Here is a 13,056-nt window from a genome sequence, read left to right as displayed (position 1 = left end):
AGTAACGACCAATTTTGATGCTCGGATCTAGGACATAAATTATTATCATCCTCGCAGCAGGCGGCTAATAACCGGACGGCAACGTGCCAAGCCGCATTAACTTTCGGATGACTTAACAGCATTATTTCACCGACTCGATCCGCCGACAGTGAGGCATCGTCTCGCATAAAACCCGTTCGAAATTTTCACAAGCAACTACTGGTAGCTGGGTAACTCGTTAATGAAACCTGTACTTGAATCTATCTAAACGAAACTGGTAGCTGATTGCTACTAGCAGCGATAATCGAGCAAAACTTTCAAAATCAATGCAGCGATTACACGAGGGAGCCTTGCCCATTCGTATCGAGTCACGTTACCTTTGACGAATAACGCTACCAAATATGTCAAACCGACCCAAGACACGCACGATACACGAAATTACAAACGACAGGACAGATCGATTAACATACTTCTCTTTGACACGACCGACTAGGACTTCGAACCTCTTCTCAATATCGTAATCCTTTTTCTTTTCTTACGAAACCTCAACTGATGGTCCCCGATGTTCTCTCCCAGCAAGATCTCAACGTAACTCTCACGTTTAAGAAACACCGCGGCGCGTTTCTTTGCGTTATCGTATGTTAATGAACGCTGTAGAAATCAAGGTAACGCGCCGCTGGCTCGCGATGATTCTTCGCGATTCGAGGAAACGTTCCATCATCGTTCGCGGGAACACGCTCGACTGCTGCGTGCATAATGCGACGAGGAGAGTGCATTGAGAAACGCGAGCACGCACTCCTACCTGCGCGCGACAAACAATCTTACCGATGTCTAAGAAACTGCTCTTGACAATACTCTTTACGCCCGGTATGCTAATTGTTGCTTCGATACACGTGGGAAGAGAAAACTGTCGTCGACGACTGGATTTTCATCATTTCTATCGATGATTCGAGGAAAATTTTGGAACACTCTCAGTACACTTTGGACACTTTAGTCCATGGTTCTAGGTAAATTTAGAAATTACACAGCCGCCCGCGAAAGTGTTAAATACAGTTTTGAATCATGTCGGTTTGGCAGCGCGTAGTCATCGTTAATAAAAGCACAATTCGCGTGTTTTCTTTCGTTGGTAACTAAAAATAGGCAACTTTACACACCATTGTTTAAGCTCTTATTTCATCCCAGAAACTCAATGAACTATATATGTAATTTGATTTCCGGATCAAAAAATGCAACACATCCCGTTTAATGTTAATAACGCTGTATTTTCGACGATGTTCCACGTAAACATAATATATATTGTCATGGTAGAATGTCCCATGAATTGCGTGGGAAACCATCGTGTTTCCACGGGTGGAAAGAAGAAAAAAATGCTTTAGACTCTCGTGAGAATCATTGAAACTCATCGTGGAAAGTTAAGTTACAGCGGAAGTAGCATGTGTTTATGGAGATTTTTCTACGGAAATACGCGTAACGACGAGAAATCGTGCTAGGGAAATATGGAAAGTACCGTGGTGAGGACATCTCGTTCGTGTAGCCGAAGGTTATCGCCAGGAAAGAGCTCCTGGATTCGATGAAGGTCACCCTCGAGTTGACCGCGTTGGAGAACGGCGCCACTTCCGACGCTTCCGTTTCCGTTCTCCACCAGGTTTCGCGCCTCTTGACCCAGGTACCTCTCGTATTCGGCCAGCCTCTGGACCTGAAACAAATTTCAAAATACTTTCGTTAGATCAAAGAAGGATTTACACTGACGATAGTTTATTGCTTAAATTCGATTTCGTTTCACCACGACCACGCCTTTCAACGAATCGATGACTTTTTACGCAACTACGATAATGCAGAACTCGCGTTTATGAAAGTAGGAAAAAGGAAGCAATTGAGAATCTACGAATGTTTCCCTCGCAATCGACGCGTGAAAATTGATATTGCATCGTCGACCGGTAATAAGATCGGAACTCGAGTTCCTTTTCAACCCTGAACGATCCAAATAATTATTATTCGCGATACATCCAAGCGAGTTATGTAAATTCGTGACTAGTCATCGATCAACTATCCTCTCGTGGTCATGGTTGATTCATTGCTCAAACGTCGCTCCGTTTTTTTATTTTACACTGTACAATTATTTTCCACTTCAATCCGGTTGCCATAAGTTTCAATTACAAAAATACTCGTTTCAAGGAAATAAATATTATAATCATCTATTGCGGTCCCGGTTTTGCCACGAGTCTCCGATACATCTCGAACAATTATAAATCCGGTCAAGTTTCGTTTCGAACAACGTGAGACATCGACGGAAATATCCCGGTGAGTTGCACTTTTTTTCCCCCCGGATGTGTTGTTCCTTTTCTTCGCCAAGGGTACAACAGGCGGCGACGTTTTCACATTGCTCCGTTTATTGTTCGCTCCCACGTGCGACCAGAAATTTTCAATTAAAATGCGACCGTGCTTTCACGTTGTACCACTCGCTTGTATCGAGCCACCCACACAGAAATCGGCTGCTTTCGTGACGAAAGCGTGACACTTCTTCTCTTATAAGCCGCTGATCGAATCGAACCAATCGGATTTCGATATCGATCACCGAGGTTACCTAAATCCTTGCGGGACTTAAGATGAGCCGAAATTTGTCTCCGTTGTAGATCATCCGATGATCGATCGTTAATGATGGAGCAATCTTTACGATTATCATAATCAAGCGTGTGTACAAATTGCAAGAAAAAGATTCGACAAAACCGATCGTATACCTACAGTCGACGAATCCGACGCGTATCCTTCGTCCACTAACACGTTCACGTATTTAATGAACATTTCGTCGTAAGAATCGCGCTTACGTCTCGCCGAGCGACGACACACAAGGCGGCAGAAGATGCACACGCGGTTCGACGTTCGCTTAACACCTCCCGGTGAAGAGCAAAAGCGTGACGACGACCGGTTGCTAGACTCGAAGCTGGCAGACTGAGCTCGATTTCGCGCGAGTAACTAGCCGCGATACATCTTTAGCGCACAATGAATCACACAGGTCCACCGGAAGTTACCACTCCACCCTGAGAGCAGAGGAGGCTGGCTCGTGTGTCACCGTTCCTTCTCACCTGCTTGCCTTTTACGAAACCATGACGTAGATATCGTTTTTTTCATCTCTGATCTTAACGAATCAAAGCATTAACCGTTCGATTAGAATTGCTCTCGAGAAAGTTTTTTATTTTATGGGAGACGATCTTTCCTTTACGCTTTCACTGAAGTCAATGATCTCGTGAACAGTGGAAACATCGATCTTTGGGAGTTTTTTCACTCTTGAGAGAGTCGATGACTGTGTGTTTTAGAATCGAAAGGTTTTGAATTTTCGTAGAAGGGGATAAGACACTCTTGGATGTCTCTGGGGGGTAAATTTTATAATTTAAAACGAAATTCTACGTGCAGAAATGAAAATTATCGTCTGTTCACGAGGCAAACATGCGATCGGCGACATCGGTTCCTTTCGTCGCGAGTTCTGCCGTTTCACTGGCGCCGATTTCGCGATAATTGCCCCGTTCGAACGTTCGTTACTCGCTGGTTTTCTCTTTCACGGCATAATTTTCACAGTTTGACGCCGGCTCGTCGAGCAATCGGCATTCTTCGCGGCCACGTTCGATAAATACCTTCTCCATCGACGTTGGCTCGTTTTCTTTCGTTCCGTTTCCCATCGTCATTGTTCGAACGACACGTATACTTTTACGCGGCATTCTTATACCGGCACCGTTTCTGGGGCCCCTTTTCGCACACTTTCACCGCACCGTCATGTCGATTATATTGCTAGGAACAGTGCTCGAAAACATGGAACGCCGCCGCCTTCTTTACTTGCCTTTATATACGCTCGATCGTTCCTCGATAATCGTTATCGAGTCACGAACACCATAGGACCGCGTTTCACAAACCGAGCTATTTTCTCGACGATGAAAACGGTACAGGAAAAATCTGGCTACTTTCTGTTCACGACATTCGTTATCTTGTTGAATTAGATTGCGCGGGAAACATTCTACGGGGCTGTTATTCGAACGATATACATTGCGATGGATTTTTCTCTCTATGGGATAAGGTCATTTTGATTCGCAACTGCAACTTTGTTACAGTGGAATTTCAAGACTTCAAAGTTGATGAAATAAATACGATCCCGATGAATGAAAATATCTCGAACGCACGACGCGACGCATTCCAGTTCCCAGACATTTTTCTCACAGCTTATTAGAGACCTGTGTCGCTTTAACAGCCAGGCTAATTGAATTTTTCATCGACTTGCAGATAACGAATAAGATAGCCCCTTCGAACATCGTGGAAACCACTTAATCTGTACACTCGTCGTTCGAGTGAAAGATAGGAATTTCTTCTTTTTATTGACACCATTATACTTTAACTGCCGCAGATACAACACGAATTAACACTTTTTTTATTCTACTCTGGTTGAAAAATGAAACGAAATGACAGCAATCTTGTTCCATTAAAAAAGATCGTAAATTACAGCGTACAGAAGTGTTGCATACCTGATCCTCTAATTATCAAATTACCAACTAGAAGCATACCTAGAAACGCTAATTTGTCCAACTCCGAAACTCTCGACACGATCAATCATTCAACCTAAAGTTAATCATCGTCTCTACCGTGTATTCAAACCTCCCCGACCTATAAACAAAATGAAAGAACAGAGTACATAATATATACGAAGGAGAATTCGAAGAAATCGTATCATCTTCCCTCTTTTTAAAAAGAAGAAAAAAAAAGATGCTCGAAAACCCTCGACGCCTCAGTTTCGTACCCCTTCCGCCCTTCTGCCTGCCACGACACAAAGAGTTCCGAATGCTCGAATCACGGCTCGAGATCAGCGAAATAAATACTTGGAGACGGTCGTTCGAGTGGGTCGCTCTTAAGCTCAAAGGGATTTCTCTTAAATCCCCGGGACGAGAGGGGTGTGATCGAGTAACCGAAGAGATTCCTTCTTTCAGGGTGGCTTTTCAAAACGAAGGGTAGATCCGAGACACGCATACGGGTCTGCTCGTTGTCGATGCGGCTCGTTGAGTCGCTGCTCCTTCTCGCATATTAAGGAGACTTCACAAAGCAGCGAGGACGGCTCCTCGACAAACGACAGAAAGAGAGAGAGAGAAAGAACCACTTGATTCGTTCCAGGCCAAGGGATTTCGCCCGATAATCCTGGACACTTGGGGCTGAATTGTTGTTAATTAGCATAGCCTGCATCGTCACCCTTTCGTTTTCCACTCGAGAGGATTGCCGAGCCAGCTCGTAAATCGAGCTTTATGGCTCCGGGCGTAGAAATCTTATTCTACTGTTATTTACACAACGAGTATGTTTTTACTTTTACTCGATGTATAGTTAAGAATCTGAACAACGAAGACTATTATCTTTCGTAAGAAAGTTGACCCTCCGGTGCCAAACTACCGATCGATGTAATTATTATTAACCCTTTAACGACGGGCGCGGCTGGTGGGACACAGTACGCTTTGTTGCTTTAACCAAGGGTGTGGCTGATTGACACATCGCGTTAGGAAGACACACAGTAGCCTGTTAATCCTCGAACAAAACGGATGGGTCGCTCGTGACCCGAACTTGCGCAACTTTCCAAATAGAAAACTTTCATACTTATATTCTAAACGACACGCGTTCCATTTTGAATGATCTCCGGTTCACTCTCTCTTTCGTAGGTATCACGAATCCTCGTCGATGATTCAGCTGGATTCGCGAAACACGATTCTTCCTGGCGCGAAAGGGCCCCTAATAAGAGCTGGTTCGCTCGCGAGTCGAGGAAAAAGCACGAGAGAGGGCTGGTTAATTTGTCGGCCAGCCGTAAGATAATTTGCCGGTCGAGGCGATCAATCATTTAATTAGTCGGCGGGAACGTGCTAGCGGCTTGAAATTGTTCGAACGCGGTGAATGGAAGAGAAAGGTCGCGGAGATTCGCGCGTGTTCGCCAACCTTTTTGCTCGACTCCCCCATTCTCCACTCTCCTATACGACGTACTCGCATCCAGCACTGGCTGGAATATCCATGGATATGGTGTATACACCATGGGGAACGTGTATCTGGAAGCGTAGCTAAACGTATCTACCGTTAGGCTCTCGCTCGAAGCATCGACCTCGGGACTCGGTGCTTGTTCGAGTTATTTCTTGATGGACACCGTTTACTGTTCACGCCTCTGCGCTGCCCGGTAAATATGTCTCGATCCAGCTGACCCTTGATCTCTGACCTCTCGACGAGCTCTGATTAACACCGATACCGCGATAAGAATTGCGAACGCGGATGCAACGTTGTCTCTGGCGAGATGTTAGAAGTGAGAGGTACCATTTAGAATGGATGGCGATTAAAATTCAAAGACGATCATAACGAAAGGATCATCAAGTTCGTTTACCGATAGAAATGGATTCGATCGATTTTTCTCGAGGATCGTTCCGTTTATTTTCACGTTCGACCGTGACGTTACGTATATATCTTATGTCGGTTGCAACGAGATTGCCGAGGAATTATCATCCACGGTGGATACACGAGAGTAGCGTTTCGTAATCCCATCGGTAGTCGACGTTATATCCTCGCGTTTCTTGCAACGTGCCTCGCTACTCTCAAGAACGAGCTTATGCACGCCTATACATCGTACGTAATGCACGTTGCATTCCTCGACATTCGTACGCGCGTTATGCATTCCGCCTGGATTTGACCTCGATGCCGTGTTATTAATGCCCATTACGTTATATAAACGAACCGCCACGATCAACGGGCGAGCGAGAAGCGAAACGAAACGTCCAGGTTGAAGAGTAAAGAGTATCTCGCCGGATGGTTTTGCGAATAAAGAGGAGGAACTCGGTAGAAACTCTTGGCGCGTTGCGAGCGAGCGAAAAGGATTGCTTCTTTATTAATCGACTTCGCGGCTCGTGTTCGTATGCCGGCTTAAGAACGCGTAGATTTGTTTCTGTTGATATCGATTCGTTTGAATGTAAATCTACGAGCGCGTTGCGCGACGCCGCGTAAATCAACCGCCACAGGAAGCGGATTTTGTAACTCTTCGAGACAGGTGTTCTTCGTTGCGTCAGACCGTAGCAATTTGTCCCGCGAGTATACGAGTAACGTACTCTTGTGATATCGAGACGACGATGAAAAAGAAGAAAAGAAAAAGCGTACGAGCTGTCCGTCGTGCCCTCGGGGCCCTGTCCGTGTTTCCATTCCGCCGCGCCGCGCTGCCACGTTGCCCGCCATTGCTGCAATCGGAATAAAAATTATGCCGTACAAATGGCCGCTGGTATTGTCCTTCCTCGCGTCGATTTATCTTCTTCTCGTAACAAAAGGGGGAAAAATATGCTGGGAATATTGAAATGTTCGCGGTTCTCTTTCTTGTACTAGTTCTATAATTCCACATATAATAGGAATCTATAGAAATCTAATCAGAGTTACCTCTATTCGTGAATTAAAATGCAAGTAGAATGTAGTTCACTAGATCTTTCTACAATTTCACTCGGTTAACGAGTCGACTCTTTCCCAATTAACTGCTGCCTAATAACCTTTACACCCACTAACGATCCATTAGCTAATTGAGAAAAAAAAAGAAGATACTCTTTTTACCTTTTCTCCGAAAAATGTCATCAAACACGAGGTTAGAGAATGGAGGAGGATCTTTGATTAAGGTAAACACCCTGGAGGGTCCTACTTCGATTTCTTCGAAAGAAAGTTGGACGGAAGAGAAGGCGGTGAACCTGTTCCTCCGTTCACAGCGACGATCCATTGAAAGCAGCCAGCTAACGGACGAGGAACACGAGGATACACAGACCGACTACTACCCGAGGAGGAGGATTACGAAACGTTGGCTATCCGCGAGCGACGACGATAATTCCTCGTCGCGTCTACCCACATTCGCCTTTCGCCGTTCCGCTCGTGACGCGGCAAAAGAAGAATTCACCATAGAGGAGAAGGCAGAAGTTCAAACGAGCGAGGACGGAGGAGAACCGCTAACAAACAGTGCATCCACCGAACGAACGTCTCATCGAGCTCGTTACCGGGTCAAATTAGCCAGTTGAATTGCCGTTAACGTTGCACGGCGCCGTAGGAGGGCCCCTTTCTATTCAGATTAGCCACCGGCCACGCGTCTTCTTTATTGCTGAATTTCAATTTGCTTTCGTTTAATGCCTACGTTTCTTCGCTAATAATATCGTTCGGTGCTAGCAAAATTCATCAGCGTGGGCGGTGAAGAGGAATCTCGACAAAAACCCGTGGTTGGTCTTCGTCCAACAGAAACAATGACCAAGAATTACCGAGCGATAAAGATGTCGAGCTTTCGGCAAGCTCCCGACAATTCGATATTTCACACGGATTAAATATTACGAGTAAACGATGAAAAACACAGCCTCGAGGTTCGAATGGAATGAAGCGATTTTGCTAATGCTGTAAGGTAGCAGCGAGAAAATTCGAAGCAGTCGTTCGATGTTCATTCATTAAGTGCACGCGATCGCAAGCCACGAGATACAGTTGGTGGCGTGTAAAATAGTAATAGCCGATGGTAGTGCCAAGCCTTGGCTTAGATTCCAGCTTTGTCGCGTACGTTAACTCGCGTCCAATGGCGTAAGATGGTATCGAGACGAGAATTTTGCCCGTGTACCGTGTACGGTACTTTCTCCTCGCAGCGGGATCGTGACACGTAATTGCATACTTTCGTTGTCGGCTTATGATGAAAGTTTCAACCAGAAATCACGAGCTTTGCCTTCTCTTCGCCAAACTTTTTTTTATCCCTTTCGAAAACTATCGTCGGTATAGTTAATTGAAAAAGAAAGGAACCGAGGGAGTAATTTCATTAAGCAGCATGGCTGTTTAAGGGAACCAGGAAACTCGTTCGATGAAATTTATAGGATAGGAGATAGAAAATCCTCAGAGATACCGCGATTCTACGCCTCTGCGTTTACACGTACACACCTTTACTATTTAGCGGCACTCCGTAATAACCACTGGCAAAGGTATTCGAGCCACGACCAAGGAATCTCATTCCGTTCACCTCGATGACGGAATTCCGATAGTATAGGTACACCGGATTGAACCTCTACCGCAACTTTGCCGAGGAATTGATCGTTGCTATTCAACAATCATGTACGAATTCCTGCCTTTCGGCACGTGGTCTGTCCCAAAATTAACTAGATTATATCTAAGTCAAAGTTTGCCAAAAGGAACTCCTCTAATCCTTATCCCATTTAAATGAATCATCGAGTAAAGGATTATCAATTTTGCAAATGAAATTCTGATCAGAGATAACCACACGAATTTGCTGCATTCCCTGAAACTTTCTAATTTCATACATACTCTAAGTACTCTAATACACCGTGAAGGGTTTAGCGTTAATTTTACGAGGGAAACTTTGACCAAAGATAAGAGTACGTACAATATTACTATGGTCTGTTCCGTTCATGTTGCTTGTCGTTCGATCGATATTGACTCTCTTTCAATAGCCGAGACCAAGTCAAAGAGAAAGCACGCGACTCTCGTGTTCCGACAATGTTATCGTAGTTAACGTACGAGCCGAGTTAGCCCGTTAACCTACAAGCTATCTCTGTTCTATCATAGACCCTGTCGAACTAAAACGGCACGCGTTCGTCCCGTCCGGCGTCGGTGTACTTACAACCTTCGTTGTTCTGGGTCGAAAAATTCAGCTACAGGTAACACACCTACATATGTCGGTACGTGCGTTGAAACGATGCATACGCGTTCACCAGGTCTCTATACTAGCTCGCATGTAACATCAGGTAAACGACTTCCAGCTTGTGGTTAACGGTATACGTTGTGCCTAATACGAGTCTCGTGTCTACCGGGGATTAAGGTTGGATCTTTCATCGATCGTTCAAATTTCCACGTTCGACGCGTTTCTTTGTACCAAAGCAAGAAATACCATCGGGTATTTTTATTTTTCTCGAAATGGAAAAAGAACGAGAAAAGGGTGTAGTCGAGTTTGATCCCCTCCAAAAAAGAGTAATCCAGCTTAACGAGAGGTAAAGAAGGTAATCGAAAAGTTGTGTCCGTTTACGAAAGAAACTTCGGTGCGGATGAAAGGGAGGAATTTAGTGAATGGGAGTGTCACGACTCGTTTTTCCACTACAATGCCACCGAGAAACGTCTTGCACGAGCCGATCGATCCGTGCACCCGCAGTAGGCACAGGTATTTCTCGAGATCATAGCCGACACACGATCGCGATATCCCAAGGTGATCGAAGAGAGGATCTAGCCGAGATCCTGACCGAACCATGATACTCAGCTCCGTTACGAGTTTCGAAATCCATCGAGTTCGCGTTCTCTCTGGACCACTATCGAGCTTTGACGTCATTTCCAAAGAAACTCTCGTCGTTCCACCTACGGGAGCTCTCACGATCATTTTTCAATTCCGCTTTTCACTCCATACCAATTTTCGTCTAACGTATTCGATGACCTGAGGTAATTAAGTTAAAGAAAGTTCGAAGATACCAACATTCTAATCATTATCAGCTGGTAATTTGTTCCGCGTGAAAGCGAAGGAAAATTGTATTTCGTGGAAAGTTTTTCGAAGAAGAGCTCTTGACCGGCTGATCGCGATATTCGTAAATAACTCTGGATCGTTCGATGCAAACAAGCTTGTTTACTCATCTGCATTGATTCATCCTTTCCTCGAAGATTCGTCGCGTTATCGCCCGCAAAAACGTCTCGCTCGACAGTCGAATAAATTCTCGAAACGCATTCGACGGGAGGAAATAAAAATCACGTTTTAATCGGCGCGGATCCACTCGCGATCGCTGACATTTTTCACGCTCCTTACGAGACAACCGCGCGGTGTCTTCGCTTTCCATCGATGAAAAATCGCGCAATTAGCGCGGCGACATATCGAGAAGGTGGAAAGAAGCGGAGGAAAGAATCGAGCGGCGGAGGATGCCGAAAAAAGAAACGAGACGAACGGAATGAGAGTTTGGGCCAAAGTAAAGTCAGAAGTTTCACGGTGAAGATCCGCGATAGCGAACCGAACGACGATCAGGGACGAAGAGGGAGAGCTGGGTGTCCTTGAAACATGGTAGTTAACCACCACCAACCACGAGAGGACCATTACCATCGGCGTGGATCCTCGTCGAAGGGAACCACCGACGAGGCTTCAAGTGCGTGGACGCGCGACCACCGGGGCAAACTCTCAGTGCAACAGCTATTTGCCTTTTCTCTGCCTTTCCTTTTCTTTTTTCAAACTTACCTATGTTAATCTGTCTCTGAAGTGGAAATTTCAATTCTACTCGCGATCTATCGTAACGCTGACTAGAACGACGGGCAAGAAAAGAAGAACGATGGTAGTACCGGTAAATCATGGACGCGTAACGTCGCGTGCACCCTAATCGCTAAGGTACAGTTAACGTTGACTCAGCGAAACGTGAATTTTCAAGGTGACACCGTGAAAACGGTGATGGTAGCAAGAATCGTGACACGATTTCCTCGCGGTAACGATCCTCGCGAAATTCCATCCTCTCACGAATTAGACGTTTTCTCCCCGTGGTTGCGGTTATATCTATTTCCCATCGACTAATTTCCACGTAAACCGCAAATCGAACACAGTCGTTTCGTTTATCAAGCCCGCACCTGTTCGTGACGAACGAGCAATCGTTCTTGGTGAGCCAACAGCAGGAAGCTATAGGAACGGTAGCAACGATGGATGAAGAAGATGAAGAAGAGGAAGAGCAGTTGGAATAAGAGAAAAGAGAATGGATAGAAACGGAGCAGCTTAGAGGCAGAATTTCTCTCTGTGTGTGCATTTCCTGGTAAGGGTCTTGGCGGTCTTCAAAGAGCAGAGTAGTCAGAGGCATTGCACGTTTCTTGAAATAGGAAGAGAGGAAACTAGCCACGCAGGAATTTCCGCGTCGTCCCCGTCGTTTCTGCTCTTTCGTTCCGCCAGATTTGTCGAGTGACGAATATTGTAGAGGGAATAATTAACGGACCGTTCCGTTATTCGACATTAGCTCCGCTGGTAATTAACCGAATATGTATCTAAATTACGCCTATAAACTTCGATCGCGTCCCTTACTTTTGACGAACGCAAACTTCACCCAAAGAGGCCATTCAAATTCAAAAGGATGATCCGCTATTACGCTCAATTTTGCACCTGTGCATCGAGTCGAGGTGGCAAAGGTGGTCGATATTTTCGTTAAAATACGACCTTGCTACCTGGCCCGGTAAAGAATTAGCATAAAGCGTTTGCTGCCGTGTTCGAGCGTCCCGAAAAAAGGGCGACGACGAAACCAAGCGGGGGACCTTTAAATTTCGGTCCAATTTCGTCGGACCCCTCGAAAGTGGCGAAGAGGACCTGGTCCTGAATAGCAACACCGAGCCGATTCTTCTCTGTCGCCCGGGACTGGTTGCACGCGCGAATAATTTGCACGAAGGTGAACCAGAATTAAATCGTACGTTACACTGTAATTATACATTGTATCGTTGCTACCTGACGCAAGGGGGGCGAGTCTCGATTTACGATCTTGAAAATGGGAATAAAAAAAAATAACGGGAGAACAGGGTGTACGTATCTGGGGGCTATTTTTACGAGGACGATTCTATCGTTCGAGACTTTGGCCTGCTTCTTCCTTCGAAACAACGTCACGATGTTTTGTCGTTATTCCAAGACCACTCGGTGTTCTAGATAGACGAGTGTTGTTGAAATTGGTTGGAATTAGAAGAACGGGGTCGCAGGTACAGATTCAGAGTAGGACTGTCACGAGACTTTGAACGAATTTCAACGAGAATCCACCGATTTCTACATTTGTTATTGAAAAATATACAGAAATCTCATCGGGGTTAATCTCGTAAGGTCTAGCGTTTCGATACTAAAATTTTTTCATAAATTCGAGACTCGATCGCGAAGACGATGATCGTAGGTCGTAGACGCTTTGATAAGCGTACCTACGAATATTCGGTGAACCCTGGTCATGGATTCTAACATTTAGGAGACGTTTACGACGTCTCGTATACGCGTACGGCTAAGCGACTAACAAGCGCGCGTAAACGCGCGCGAGTACCAAGTGACTGGCGCCTTTTAACGAGCATACTTTTGATATCCTTAAGAGGGCTCCTATAAAG

The 13,056-nt window shown here is 45.3% G+C and overlaps 1 protein-coding gene across 6 annotated transcripts in view; it reads right to left on the bottom strand.

Moving 5' to 3' along the window:
• LOC117608028 (uncharacterized) overlaps positions 1-13,056 on the bottom strand; it is a 120,858-nt gene that overhangs the window by 4,291 nt on the left and 103,511 nt on the right. For 5 of the 6 annotated variants that reach the window (XM_034332476.2, XM_034332477.2, XM_034332475.2 and 2 more), the window contains one exon: positions 1,487-1,675. In XM_034332476.2, the coding sequence (XP_034188367.2) occupies positions 1,487-1,675 (189 nt within the window). Of the gene's footprint in view, positions 1-1,486; positions 1,676-3,608; positions 5,320-13,056 lie in introns of those variants that run through there. The other variant, XM_034332481.2, reaches the window with a different exon arrangement.

The sequence above is a fragment of the Osmia lignaria genome, chromosome 3 (assembly GCF_051020975.1).
Source record: "Osmia lignaria lignaria isolate PbOS001 chromosome 3, iyOsmLign1, whole genome shotgun sequence".
NCBI lineage: Eukaryota > Metazoa > Arthropoda > Insecta > Hymenoptera > Megachilidae > Osmia > Osmia lignaria.
The sequence above is the reverse complement of the archived record's forward strand: the minus strand, read 5'-3'. Positions and strand labels throughout refer to the sequence as shown.